Source organism: Saccopteryx leptura, chromosome 3, assembly GCF_036850995.1.
Source record: "Saccopteryx leptura isolate mSacLep1 chromosome 3, mSacLep1_pri_phased_curated, whole genome shotgun sequence".
Classification (NCBI taxonomy): domain Eukaryota; kingdom Metazoa; phylum Chordata; class Mammalia; order Chiroptera; family Emballonuridae; genus Saccopteryx; species Saccopteryx leptura.
This window is the reverse complement of record NC_089505.1, coordinates 148,812,385-148,826,834: the sequence shown is the minus strand read 5'-3', so window position 1 is coordinate 148,826,834 and position 14,450 is coordinate 148,812,385. Positions and strand designations below refer to the sequence as shown.

Below are 14,450 nucleotides of genomic sequence, written 5' to 3'. Positions count from 1 at the left end.
AAGTTCATAATTGATATATGGGGATCTTGCAACCAGAGCCCTATATGACATCTGTAACTAAATTAAGACAATGTTTTATTGAACATTTCTTTCAACAGCTTTTCTTTAGTATAATGTACTATGCCAGCTGGTATAAAATTATTTTACATAGATGGGTCTCTCCCTCAAGAAATATATACAACAAAGACAACACTAACAAGTGGTAAGTGAATTAAAATATATAAAACTTTTTTTAGAAGAGAGGAAAATCTGGTTTAATGATGAGATTAGAAATGCTTATAGGAACAGTGATACTACATTGGAGGAAAGGTAGGATCTAGAAGAACTAGACAGATAAGAGGGACAACATTCTAAATATACTTGAACTAGAAGGGATAGAGACTGGCAAGTCCTGTGAGTCTTAAATTTTAATGTATATTCACTGAATAAAGTCCGGTTAATATGTACATTGTGATTCAGGAGGTCCATGCGGGGCCTGAGAGTCTGAGTTTCTAACGAGGTCCTAGGTGAAGCTGTAGCTGCTGGTCTGTGGGCTGCACCTGGAGTAACAAGGACCCAGTTCACATGCTTCACTGTGAATGCGAATCCTGAAGCCCAAGGCAGGGAGAGACCTGCCCATGCCACATGCTGAGGAGCATGAGAGCAGCTCCCTGACACGGCAGGAGTTCAGGAAGGCGTGAAAGGTGGTGGGCTCTGGAGTCAGGCTGATATAGGCTCGGGCTTAGCCCTGCTGTTTAATAACTGCAAAGCCTGGGGCAGGTCAAGGATAATTTTTGTGCTCCAGTTTTTTCATTTGTAGAATATTGACTAAAAAAAAAAATCTTGTAGAAGAGCTGTGATAAGTCAATAATATGAGTGGCATATAAAAATGCACAGTAGTGTCTGAAACAGAGTAAGTGATAAAAATATGTAACATGGTTGGCAAATAGGTGCCTGATTAAGGCCAAAACAAACAACAACAAAAAAAGGATTTTATTTATTTATTTTTGCTGCTTCTTTGGAAAAAAATGTAAACAGGTAAATATATATTTGTGCTTCTTTGCAGTTGAGTGCTTTAAAACATCTGCTCATTAATAGAAAATGCTCAGTTAATATAATGAATATTAATGATATATGGTAGTCGTCCACTTTGGTTAGTACAGGCATTATTATTATATATATATTTTTACTGGTTCCAGATTTTTTTTTCAGGCTGTATTAGCTCTTATCTAAATAAATAAATAAATAAATAAATAATAAAACAACAATTTAATCTCATAGATTCCAAGGAAATAATAAGAAACAGTGACTTGTAGAATGTCTTCTTTGACAGGAAATTTTCTGTTTCAAATACTAGCAAGCAAAAAAAAGGATGTTGCCATTTTTACGTAATATGAGGGTTAGATTTAGTCCACAGGGGAAGTGCTAAAGGAGAAAAGAAGAAAAAAAAAAATCTAAGAGGAATTAAACCTGTTAAACTGCAGCACCACTGTAAGAGCTGCTTCAGAAATCTATTTAGAAATCATTGCTCTTGTATCTGAATCGTTACAGAGACATAGCATCACCCACTTCTTATTACTGCAAACATAGCAACAGTTGCTATGCTAGCAAAAGATTCACAGCACAAACACTGAAGTCAGGAGGGAGCTGGGCGGGGCCAGTACTGGAGTGAGACTGTTGAACAGCACAGGGTGCTGCCTGGACAGATTTAATTAGGCCAGTTGTTCTGTTTGGTCTGTGTTGTGTCCTCTCAGACATTTTAGTAGAGGGGAAGCAGTCTCATAAGCAGCATTTTCAGACCAAGTCTTACTTTCAGTCTACACAGTACCCATCGCCTTCAAAGATAGAACCTGAGTGTTTTGAGAAACACAAGAGTGGGTCTAGGTCCTCCTTCTGGTTATGAATGGAGAAAAGGCCAAGGTGTCTGTTCATTTCCAGGAATGGAAAGCTCATAAAACTCTCATCATTAGAAAGTCAGGCTATTCGTTGTCCCAATATGTCATTTCATCTAATTGAAAACAGAAATCTATCACCATTTATTTAGCTATTTGCCTTTGGCGAATCTTCACAGGTTCCCTTTTTGTGGCTGGGATTTAGTTAATTAGTATTACAAAAGCTTGAAGAGGGAAATACACTCTGCTGGCCCTTTGGGTTATGAGGGAGCCCATTTTAGGTTATGCTAACATAATGCACTACTAAAGGGAAGGAAAGAACACAAAATTATAGCATCAGAATAGCCATGCAAGAGCTGCATCTCATTCTCTCTCTCTCAAGTGCATATATTGTAACCTAAATATGTCACTCACTCACTCTTTTTATGCAATTTTTATGCTACAATAAATTCACGTCCTTTAAGCTTATAAAAAATGTGCCACTTTTACACACGTAGGACTCTTCTCATATCTTCACTTTTATTAATTTTCTATTTTACACCACTTCTTCTTCTGAACAGAATACTTTGTTTGATGTTCTTTTCCCCCCCTCTTTTTCATGGCTAAAGCCTGTTTCAAATTAAGGGTGGTTTTAAAAGTCAAGCAACTGAAAGAAAGGATTGATATTTCCCACATGCTCCTAACTTTAAGGTTGAACGCCTTTGTTCAGCGGGAAATCTCCAAGCCTTTCTCTTTTTTATTAGCAGTCAGGGCTGGAGACCCCACCTGAGGTTTGTCAGCTGGTTGCTAGGTGGCGCTAGATAGCAAAGCAACTAGAAAAGAGCCACAATATTGCCTCAGGTCCACATCAGCTGAAAAGGAGTTCTTACCTAGAGCCCTATAGCAATTCAGCACAGATTATTTCCAATTCTGATGAATGTTAGGATACTAGCAGCATAAAAACCAGAGGACACTAGCTATAAATTTATAGTCTTTTCATTTTTTGAGTGTATGTATGCATATGAGAATTGTGTGCTTATTTCACTATAATGCACCAGGGCCTGTGATGAAAAGATTTTATGTAAATATACATAGATGATTATGCTTAATTTTTGGAACTCTATGAAAATAGTTTTAACTTCTTGCAAGGCCCCTCTCTACTTTCATTAATTTCCCATTTTTATTAGATGACATTCAGGGTCATAAAGAGGTATACTAAATACTTTCATAGCCTCATATCAATGTGAATAGTTATATTCTTTCTTAACAACATATACCATGATATTAATTTTTTTCTGCTTTTGTTCATTAGAAAAAATTTGGGGCACCTCAAGAAGATTTGAGCTTAAAAAGAAAGAGATAAAAGGCAACTGACAGGCATCATGGTACTTGCTTAGATTTTAGCTGCTTTCTTTTGACTTTTATATTTTTCCAGTGCAGACCTTTAATGAGCTTAAAATCTGACCTTCATCAAGTGAGTGTCACAAAGATTATATATCTCGGAGGTGATAATTATTCTAGAAAAAAAGTTGTCTTGTCCCTAGGTTAGGCAAACAACCTCTTGCTCTCCTCATTATACAAACAATGTCAACAAGGTCTATATAACTTAAGCCTAATGAGTTAGTAAAACAACACCTTCTACAAACTCAGAAGACATTGTTGAAATAAGAGTTATATACTAACGTGATACTTTGATACAAACCGAGGTCTTTTATAAATTCTATAGACGTCACATTTTAAATCAGTATTTAATAAGTAAAGAAACAGTTTAAAATTCCAAAAATGCTATTCTTTTATCATTTCCTTAAACTTATAGATTTTAAAATTATTTCTGTGTAGAATCAGCTAGAAGATTCTTAGATTTTGTTATTAGACAAGGAAATACTTATTTTTCCATTTCCAAGATTAAAAAACTTTTAAAATATTTATTATTAGATAGTCTATTTGTTGACTCAATATATCAGCTAAAATCTTCTTTCTAAAAAATACACTGAATGTAAATGACTACCATAATAAAGAACATATTTATGAGGAAATGGAAAAGTCTAGTTTTACAATGTACTTCATAAAGAAATTATAGTAGAGTTAGCCTTAAAACTAGTCCCCAAGTGTCTAGAGGAAAAGAGTTTGTCATTTTATATATTATAATCAGCTTTTACTGTTTTAGAAATATGGGTAGGGAGTCAGGCTGATTTCCAGAGACATGAATAAAGGAGATAGAAAGGGCAAGGTTAGGTCATGGCATGCTGGTGAATGAGGCAGCAGATGTGGTTTGTTGTGTTCAGGTTAGGTGTATATTAGTGCAGGCAGTTGATTATAAAGCTTTGTTATGGGCCGGCATAGCTAAGGTAAAATGGCTAGTATCAGAAGTAGTCAGAGTGAGAAGGGAAATATTCCCTGCATAGACTGAGAGTATACTATGTTCTATATTGGATCTAGCACAGCTATAGATGAGGTGGTTCAGCACTCTGGACAGCTCTCAGCAGATTATCAGCAAAGCCAAAACCCAAGGCTAGTAAATTCTTGCTTCTTAGAGGTGGTTCAAACAGGTTTATCAAGCTTAGTCTCCAGATAGTTTGGTATAAAGAAAACACTACCAGATAGACCCCAAAGCAATTATTAGTTACCACTTTCTACTTTATAGGTTTATATAAATTGCTTAAATTATTTTAGTTTTGGTTATTTTTTAACCTGAAAAATAGAAATCATAAGGCCTACCTAGCAAGATTGCTGTGAAAATTGAACAGCATAATATTTGTGAGGATCTATCATGATTTTTTCCCCAAATAGGTATTTAGCACCTGCCACGTACCAAATACTGTTTTATATATTGGAGATACAGCATCAAAAAGAAGTTCAGCCTGACCAGGTGGCACAATGGGTAGAGCATCAGACGGAGAAGCAGAGGACCCAGATTCAAAACCCCCAGGTCACCGGCTTGAGCGCAAGCTCACCAGTTTAAGCGTGGGTTCGCTGACTTGAGCGTGCGATCATAGACATGACACCATGGTCGCTGGCTTGAGCCCAAAGGTCTCTGGCTTGAGCCCAATGGTTTTGACTTAAGCAAGGGGTCACTCACTCTGCTGTAGTCCCCCAGTCAAGGTACACATGAGAAAGCAATCAATGAACAACTAAGGAGCTGCAAAAAGGAATTGATGCTTTTCATCTCTCTCTTCCTGTCTGTCTGTCCCTGTCTCTCTCTCTCTGTTACAAAAAAAGAGGGAGAGAAGTTCATGCCCTTATGAGGTTTATGATTTGGTATAGATATCAATAAAATGATTGGATAAAACTATAACTCCAGATGGATGTAAGTGTTGTGAAGATGCTTTCATACTGATTCTTGTGGGTCTAAAGCTTGAATTTTATTTGACCGCATGGGGGAAACAAAGCATGGGCCCAAGTAAAGTGGGAAGTCACATAAGACACACTGGTATGAGGCTAGGACCCTGAATGAGGCACAACCCCATTGTGAATGAGAAAGATTATATCCTCTCTAAACATGGAGATACAGAAGGTAAGTGCCCTGTTTCATCCTTTGCTCCAGATAAGATGAGAAAAATGATAAATAAAATATATACCTGGAGAAGTCTCATCCACAAACTCACACAGATACAAATTTTAGAACAAAAATATTATTATATGTTTTATAAAAAAGCCCTTGAAATTAATGTTTTAAACTGATTCTGAGGAATTAGTTTCTCTACCTAATCAGCAAAAGCAAAAGCAAATTATTTGCAAAGCTACCTACAGCAAATAAGGGGGGAAATGCCAGAGATAAAGTTCTAAGGAACATAAGCCCAAAATTCAAACAAAAATCTCTAAATACATAAAGAAACCAGGAGCAAGAATTAGCAGACGCAACAAACTACATAGTTAGATTTAGAAGTATTTCGATTTAGAAAGGCTGCAGAGATTAGAAATATCAGACATTAAAATATAGAATACAAAATAAATATATTTGAATAGAAAAGAAGCAATTAAAGGCATGTAAAAGGAAAAAGAGATTTTAAAAACTGTCTAATAAAGTTGCAAAAAGTTTAAACTTCTACAAATGAAATAAAAATTCAATGAACAGAACATATTAAATCTGGCTACTGAGAGTATTTTTGAACTGGAAGATAGACTTGAAGAAATAACCGGAAAGCTGAATAAAGAGAATATAGAGTTTGGATAAATATAAAAGAAAAAGTGATTGAGAAATTAGAAAAATAAAGTGAGAAAATCTAAAATGCTTCTAGAACTTCAGGCATAAAGAATAAGAAATATGGGGTAAAAAAATATTAGAAGAGGTAGTGGTTGAATATTATTCAGAATGTATAAAAGATACTGTCAGATTCTATACACCCCAAAAATTCAAAATTAAATCTATAATTATGCAGAGCATAGCCCCAGGAAAGGCTTTGTTATAGTATAGTGATTGAGATATTACTGAAGGCTGATTAATATTTTGACAAGATTAGGAGGAGGTTAGGGTTAAAAATTAGAATACAGAAATAAGTTGACAGTAGATAAAACATTGGGTGTGTATGAGAAATAGTGGAATGTCTAATTTGTCTATAGTGTATGTCACCAGGGATTCTATTGCTATTTTTTGCAGGACAATTCTTAATTTTGTCCTCGGGGCCACTAAACGTTATTAGCACCTTCCTAGTCATTGAAACTACAAAAAACCCCAAACAAACAAAAACAACAACAACAACAAAAAAACCTAACCACAACAACAAAAAAATCCTAGAATGTATTTCAAGAGTGACAATATCACTCTGTGTCTTATACCAGTGGAATGTAGGATGCTCAGTGGGAGTTAAAAGTAGAACAATGTATCATTAACCAATTTGGATTCCAGAAAAAGATACTTGCACTTAAATTTTAGAGGCAATGGAGAATTATTGATGGTTTTAAGGTAGGATAATGACATACTTTAGTTCTATAGAAGTAAGAATATGTTGGTAGTAGAGGGGTAAGTGGATTAGGGTATGGAGAAGCTTGAAGGGGAGAGAAGGTAGAGACTTTACGAAGGAAGCAGACTGGTCAAGGTTGGACATATCTGGGGGTAAACTGTGTGTGCATGAGTGTACGCATGTGTGTGTAATAATGTGTGTGTGAGAGAGGGAGAGAGAGGAAGGAAGAGAAAGAGAAGCCACGCATTGTATGGAATCACAAGAAATCTCATGGAAGAAGAGAGAAGCAAGCAAACTGTTGATTGTGATGAGCTGGCAAGAGAAATAAACTTGATATAAAGGAAGGTTTGGAAGAAAAGATAACATTTAAGGAGCCTGAAGAAAGTTTCAGTACAAATAACACATAGGAATATCTGGCCCCCATCAACAAGGAGGAGACACTATTGGTTTTACTTGATAAATATCTTGCTCCCCAACAACAAATGTACTCAATCCTCTCATGACTGTCTTTTTTTTTTCATTCCTTCTAGAAACATCAGTTTTATTTACACATTTGCTATGTTCCAGAAAAACTATGTGTAAATTAAAATTTTATAACTTATATTCTCTTTTATAAGTTGAATTGCATTTTAAGTGCACAAGTCAAGGTTTTTATTTAAAGGATCTCTTTGATGGGCCCTTTTGTATTGTGAGCAATTAATGCTGAATGTATTCATTTTACAGTTTCAATCTCTGCATCTCTGGGTTCCTTCTCCTGGACAACTAACTAGGTCATAGTGTTCTATTCTCAGAGCCCAGCCCCACACAAACACTAATTGGTTTTCCCATCTGAAAGGTTGTGTATCATTTTGTCATTTCTAAATTTACATGATGTAGTCTATGTACAAGATGGGAGATTTCAGACCCTGTGGGAGGAGCAACTGCCACATGCTTAGTTTTCCAAATATATCTAGACACAAATATTTTTAAATAGGCAGAACTTCCGGCATGCCTTTCTGAATCACATATTTTACCAATTTGTAGTTTCAGTAAGAATTAGTAAATTTCTATTACTAGTGAAAAAAGTATCTGACACAATTTCTTATCTTGACTTTTATTTTAGAAAAGAAAAAAAATTATTAAAAACAAATATGCAAACAACAACCAAAACTCCCATTAAATCAAGCATTATAAAACTAAGGGTTGTAAACTTCAATAACCAACGTTGGGATATAAAAAAATACTATTTTAAAGACATGTATCAAGGGTTCTGAAGCCTGGAATTGGAAACACATTAGTCAGAACTCCAGGCAAAATCTTGTTCTCATTTTTTAAAAGCATGATGCCAAGCTAAAAATTACACCTTGTTTGATTTTAATGAATTGTTAGAATGCCTTTTAGACCAGAGGTTACTAGTACATTGCAAGGACTTTGTGGAAAGACCCACGAATACTCAGCCTTCACATGTTCTCCTTTGGTCACAGCTACTGTTTTACCTGGGCTCACAGTTCCCTCTTTCCATTTATTCCATCAGTTGCATCTCCTTCCCACAGAGTGACTGACAGATTAGCAGTGCAGCATTCTCATCTAGCATGAGTCTCATACTTAGATGTATATTGGAATCACCTGGGAAATTTAAAAGATTCTGATGTCTAGATGTCAGTCCCATGGATTGTGGTTTAATTGGTCTTGGGCACTGGTGCTTGTAAAAGCTCCCCAGAGGATTCTCATGTGCAGCCAAAGCTGAGAGCCACTGTCTTCCAGGCTGTTAAACTCACAGCCCTGGTGGAGTTAGTCCATCAGGTTCTGCATCTTTGGGCTCTCTGACTTTAAGAATCTATTGATCTCTTGTCTCACTTGCTCTGTCTTTTATATACACAAGATGAAAAGACAGGCTTGGGAGGAATAGCTGAATCCTTTCTTTGACGGACTTCCAGAAGAAACTAGAAGTCTAGCAGATATAAGTACTGAAAAAATACTATATCCCAAGCTTCTGAAAAGTGCCACCTCTTGTGCCAGAGAAATTCTGCAAACAGTCCTGAATGAGAATTCCATCCTCCCCCATAAACTTAAGAAACTTGCTTACCTTTTCCAAGCCTCAGTTTCCTTGTCTATAAAACTTGGAATACTTAGTCCCTAAGGTTTACTTAGATGACTATTCAAAGTTTAAAATAGTACCCAGCATGCAGAAGATGCTCAATAGTGATAGCTACTTAAATGAAAAAAAATAGAGATAGCATGTAGTTAAAACTTGTATACTGATTATGCTCCAAATTAATAATAATTATGACTTGTGGAGCCAATTTATTCAATTCTTTATTAAACTTATATTTATTACATATTGACTCTACGTCAATCACACTGCTACATAGTAAGGATACAGTTATGAATAAAACATATTCTTATCTTGGTGAATCTTTCACCTTAGCTAAATGCTTTTCCTATTCTGCAGTTAATTCCAAGCAGTCTGAAGATTGAGCTTGCTAGAGGGATAGTACAACTATTGAACTGACCTTCAGTGTGCCCTCATAGCAAACACTCAGTGAAATTTGATCAAGTTCACAGACAAACACTTACCAGAGTTCCACAACGGTCATGAAGGAACAGGGGGTTATGAAATACCTTACGATACTATCAAATCTCAAAACCCCCCCCAAAACCTAATGGAAAACCCCATTCAAGGAGTTTCATGAAGAGTGATATACCTCTCTGGGTTCTTGAAGGCCAGAGAAGCTGTGTTCTTTCCACCGTCAACTCACCTAATTGAGAGTGCTACTGTGCCTCCCCTGCTGTGTAGCTATTTGCTGTGATTGTGTGAGTTATCTACATTATAGGAACTTGTGTCCTTTGCTTTGGTCTGCTGGCATCTTTCAATCAATCACTGACTCCTGTGACAATACTGCCTCTCCCAATAAAAATCCTAAGAGCTGTTATGTAACTTGTCCAAGGTCAATGAGCTGGTGAATGATAAGGCCAAGACTGAACCTCAGATCTATCTGACTCTTCAGCTCATCCTCTTAACCTCTGCTTCTTTGGAAATATCAAAACCTGACTGTTCAGAGAATTAATTTTTAAACCACAAGCAAAGACTAAAAAGATCAGATGGAACTAGAAGACGATATCATGACCGAAAGTAATCTAATCTTGGCCTGTGAGCCCCTTATGAAATTATGTGAAAGACTGGAATCCAATAAAATATTGTGTCCAGTTTTCCTGGTTATCAATCAAACTTGCTGATACTTAATTTTATGACAATTCCTAGATTAAAGGCTACATGATTCAGATTCTTATCTCTTCCTAACTGTAACCGCAACTCTTTTAGACCAGGAGTGTAACAACTAGTGCTAAGAAAAGAAAGGCAACAGTAGCAGTTTGCAGATGATATCAGATCCTTGCTAACTCCCAGATACTCTTTCTCCATATAAAGATAAATATCTTTACTATGATAATGGCTTGTGTGAGTGAACATGTGTATCGGCTCATGTGTAAAAGCTTGGGAGTTCATGTGGAAGGACAGAGACTTGAAGCCAACCTTTTCTGATTTTCCATGGGTTGTAGTGCATACTTTTTAGGGTATCCATTAGGTTCACACCGATTGTATTTTCTGCTTCCATCTGGAACAGAGGTCGGTCCCTGGCTGCCACATTTCTATTTAAGAAATATGACCCTACCTCCACTACAACCACATTTACTTAGAGCAGAGGTGGCCATTTGATCCAAAGAAGGTCAATCCCGTTCTCTCCTGTGACAGACTGCTTTTATTTCTAATTTCTTATGCTTTCTGTATGTAGGCCCTTTGCCATGTGACTTTGTAGTTCTTCCCTCTGGTGGTTGAGTATATTTTCTCTCCTTGTTGATGTTGGACTCAGTTATGTGACTTGCCAATGGAATGTCGTAGAATGCAAAATGAAGAAAGGCTTTAAATATGCATGTTAACTTGGGCTTGTCCTCTTGAGTTCCTGTGTTTGCTCATGACAAGACCATGCCTCAAGTATGTGTTGGTCCAAAGAGGAGGAGAGACCTGGGTACAACCTCCAGCACACAGCCAAGCCCAACTAAAAGCAGCCCACAAACGCATGAACAAGAAATAAATGTATATGATTGTATATCCTTGAGTTATGGCATGGTTTTATGTAGAAGTATTATGGTAAGAGATGACCATTGTATCTCTTCTTGAAACTTGACAATTAAACCGAGAGACAAGGAGACTGCTTATTGGGAACTGGGCGTGTAGGTAGCAGAGCTCACTACAGAAGAATGCTGAATTATTTTTCCTCTGTTTCTGACCTGCCCATTTGCTTAAATTTTTTTGGCCTTTTTATTTCATTTAAGTGAAGTTTACGTGGCAAAATTAGTCATTTTAAAGTGAACAATTTGGTGGCTTTTAGTACATTCACAATGTTTTGCAACTACCACCTCTAATTCAAAAATATCATCATCTCAAAATAAAACTCCATATTCATTAAGAAGTTCCTCCCAATTTCTCCCATCCCCTTAAGTCTCTAGCAACCACCAGTCTAGGTTGTTTTTATGGATTTACCTATGGCTATGGACTGGGTTGTGTCCCCTTCTTACCAAATTTATAGGTTGAATCCTAACCCCTTATGTGACTCTATTGTAGATAGGGCCTTTAAGGAAGAGATTAAGGTTAAATGAGGTCAGAAGAGTAAAGTCCTGATCTGATAGAACTGGTGACCTTATAAAGATGAAAAGATGCCAGAGCTCTCTCTGCCATGTGAGGGCATGGCGAGAAAGTGACCATCTGTAAGTCCCACCAAAACCCAACCATGCTGTCACCATGGTGCTAAACTCCACTGTAAGAAAATATATTTTTATTGCTTAAAATATCCAGTATTTATATTTTTAGAGAGAGAGAGAGACAGACCAGGACAGACAGACAGAAAAGGAGAGAAATGAGAAGTGTCAACTTCTTGTTGCAGCATTTTAATTGTTCATTGATTGCTTTTTCATATGTGCCTTGATGGGGGGCTCCAACAGAGCCACTGACCCCTTGCTCAAGCCAGCGACCTTGGGCTTTAAGCCAGTGACCTTTGGGCACAAGCCAGAGACCATGGGTCATGTCTATGATTCCATGCTCAAGCCAGCAATCCTCTGTTCAAGCTGGTGGGCCCGTACTCAGGCCAGTGATCTCAGCGTTTTGAACCTGGGTCTTCGCTGTCCCAGGTTGATGCTCTATCTGCACCAGTACCAGGTCAGGCAAACCGCCCAGTGTTTTGTTACAATATATGCTATGTTATAACTATTTTGTTATGACAGCCCAAACTGATTAATATACCTATTCTGGATACTCATATAAATACAGTCATATAATATGTGACACCTTTGTAGACCAATGCATGTCCCTTCTTTTACCATGTTAGAGCATGTATTAGTATATCATTCCTCTGTATAAATGAATAATATTCTATTGTTGGATACACATTTGTTGATTTATTCATCTAGTGATAAATATTTATGTTGCTTCCATCTTTAGGCTATTGTGAGTAGTACTGCTATAGACATTTGAATGTCAGTATTTGTTTGACTACCTGTTTTCAATTCTTTTGGGTATATTGTTAGGAGTGAAATTGCTGGGTTGTATGAATGCCGAGCTTTTGCTGCTCAGAGTTTCAAGACTGTTTCTTCATTCCTACACAAGGTATTTTTCCTTGGATTCTATAAGATAAACCCAAAACATGTTCCACAACTTTCCTTTGTTGTTGTAGCTAGACCATTCTTGCTTAAGTAGAGTTAATTGCTTTCACTTGAAATTTTAAAAACCTAAACTAATAGATAATAAAATTTTCAATTTTTGGTCATATATTCTTTTTTAAATGGGCTAAAAAACTCTTCTTTCAAAGTTTGCCATAAGGTGGAATCCATTCCCCATGCCCCCCCCCCCTCCCCGCCACGTTCATTGACATGAATCAAATTAGGTGTCTATCTTGATGAGATTCTGGAATCTGACTTGCCTGAGAGACTGTTGCTTAGATTACTCCTTACCTTTGGGACCAGGCGGCATAAGACCTTGCATTCAGAGCATATTCCAATTCAAAACGACTCCGTAAAGCTGCCACGTGGCTCCGGCCAGGTCCGCCTCTGCTCACCAGGCAATCGGAAGAAGAGGAAGGTGAGAGAGACCCGCTGCTATTACTGGATGCAGGAGACATTATCTAGGTGAAGGAGGGGCAATTTCAAACATTTAATATAATAAATCCAACAGGCTTTATTTTAACTTTTTATTCTAGGATTTCTCATATTTTAATTTCTATTCCTCTCAGCTTGCTTCTGGCTTTTCCTTTCAGCCTAGGATAGCAACATCTGGCTAACGTAATTTACCTTTTTGACCTAGTTCCAAGTTGAGAGCTGGTTCATTAAATTTATGTTCATTTTTTTCAGAAAATAGTAGTTTCAAGTCAGATAGTGAAATAAATATTTAGAAGGTTATTATTTCGTGGTCAAAAGATTTTCTGCATTTTTCACTATGATGATAAGATTCATGGCAGGTTTCCTTTAGCTTATAACTTAAAATCATTCATTTTAAATGAAATTATTCCATTTACATAAAGTAGATTTACACACTTCTCCAAGAATACATCCATTTTATAAAATGAAGAATACTTTAATATTTGGCAAGCATGAGGACTAAACAGAGTTGTTGTGAAAGACTTTTAAAAAATAGTTACAAATAGTTAAGTATAGCTAAAAAATATAAAAGTGTGATGGAAGAAAATGAGAAAGATAAGAGGAAAAATAGGAGAGTAGTTTCCTTAAGTTTTTGACAACCTTGCTGTTCATGCATCCTACCTAGCCCAACTGAGAACATTAGTGCTTTTGACATTATGATTTCATGAGACATGTAGACAGTAGACTTTGGTTTAAGAAAAAAATATATATATGTCAATGCTAGGCTCTTCAGTGTAGCTAAGACATTCCAAAGTAAAGCTATGAGAATCATGTGATGTCAGTGTTAAAATCAATCTTTAAACTCATCAATGATTGAATGTCTTTTGTGTATCATTTTTAAGTCAGCTAGGTAAGTTAGTGGAGAACCTACAGTGATAGGAAACTCACTGCTTCTAGATCCATTTATTTATCCGAGGACATCTCTAACCAGCAAAAAACTCTCACAATACACCAAATCTACTACTGCACTTCATTTCCATCTGTTGGCCCATAGAATACAAGGCAAATCCCTTTGCCACATGATAGTTCTTCAGATATTTAAAAACAGCTATTGAACTCATCCTAATATTTTCTTCTCTGGGATAAGCATCCCTGCTTCCTTTAATTGGTTCTCAAATACATGATTTTCAATTCATTCACCATTTTAATCTCTCTTTTCTAAAACGTGTGTCCCAGTTTTAAATTATCCCTAAAAAGAATATAACTGGGTACTATTTTTTTTGGCCATCTTAGAACAGAAAAAAATGATCTTTTATTCTGTAGCAAGACAGCTACTTCATATTCTAACTCACAAAGAGCTTAATCTCCAGTAACATTCATGATGCTCCTAAACAATATATCCACCAGGTGACACTTTTACTATTATTTATTTGTGTGTGATGTTATATTTATTTCTGTTAAATTTATTCTTATTAGATATGTCTTATTACTTTATCCTCCAAGATATTCTGGACTTCTGCTTTCAAATATTTACTGTCTCTTTCAACTTTTATCTGTAGATGTGATGAGCAGTGTCTTTTGACCTTGGTCTAGA

The 14,450-nt window shown here is 36.4% G+C and overlaps 1 protein-coding gene across 2 annotated transcripts in view; it reads right to left on the bottom strand.

The window, feature by feature from the left end:
* TNNI3K (TNNI3 interacting kinase) overlaps window positions 1–14,450 on the bottom strand; it is a 286,731-nt gene that overhangs the window by 37,416 nt on the left and 234,865 nt on the right. For both annotated transcript variants that reach the window (XM_066376575.1, XM_066376576.1), the window contains exon 23: window positions 12,734–12,903. In XM_066376575.1, the coding sequence (XP_066232672.1) occupies window positions 12,734–12,903 (170 nt within the window). The remainder of the gene's footprint in view (window positions 1–12,733; window positions 12,904–14,450) is intronic.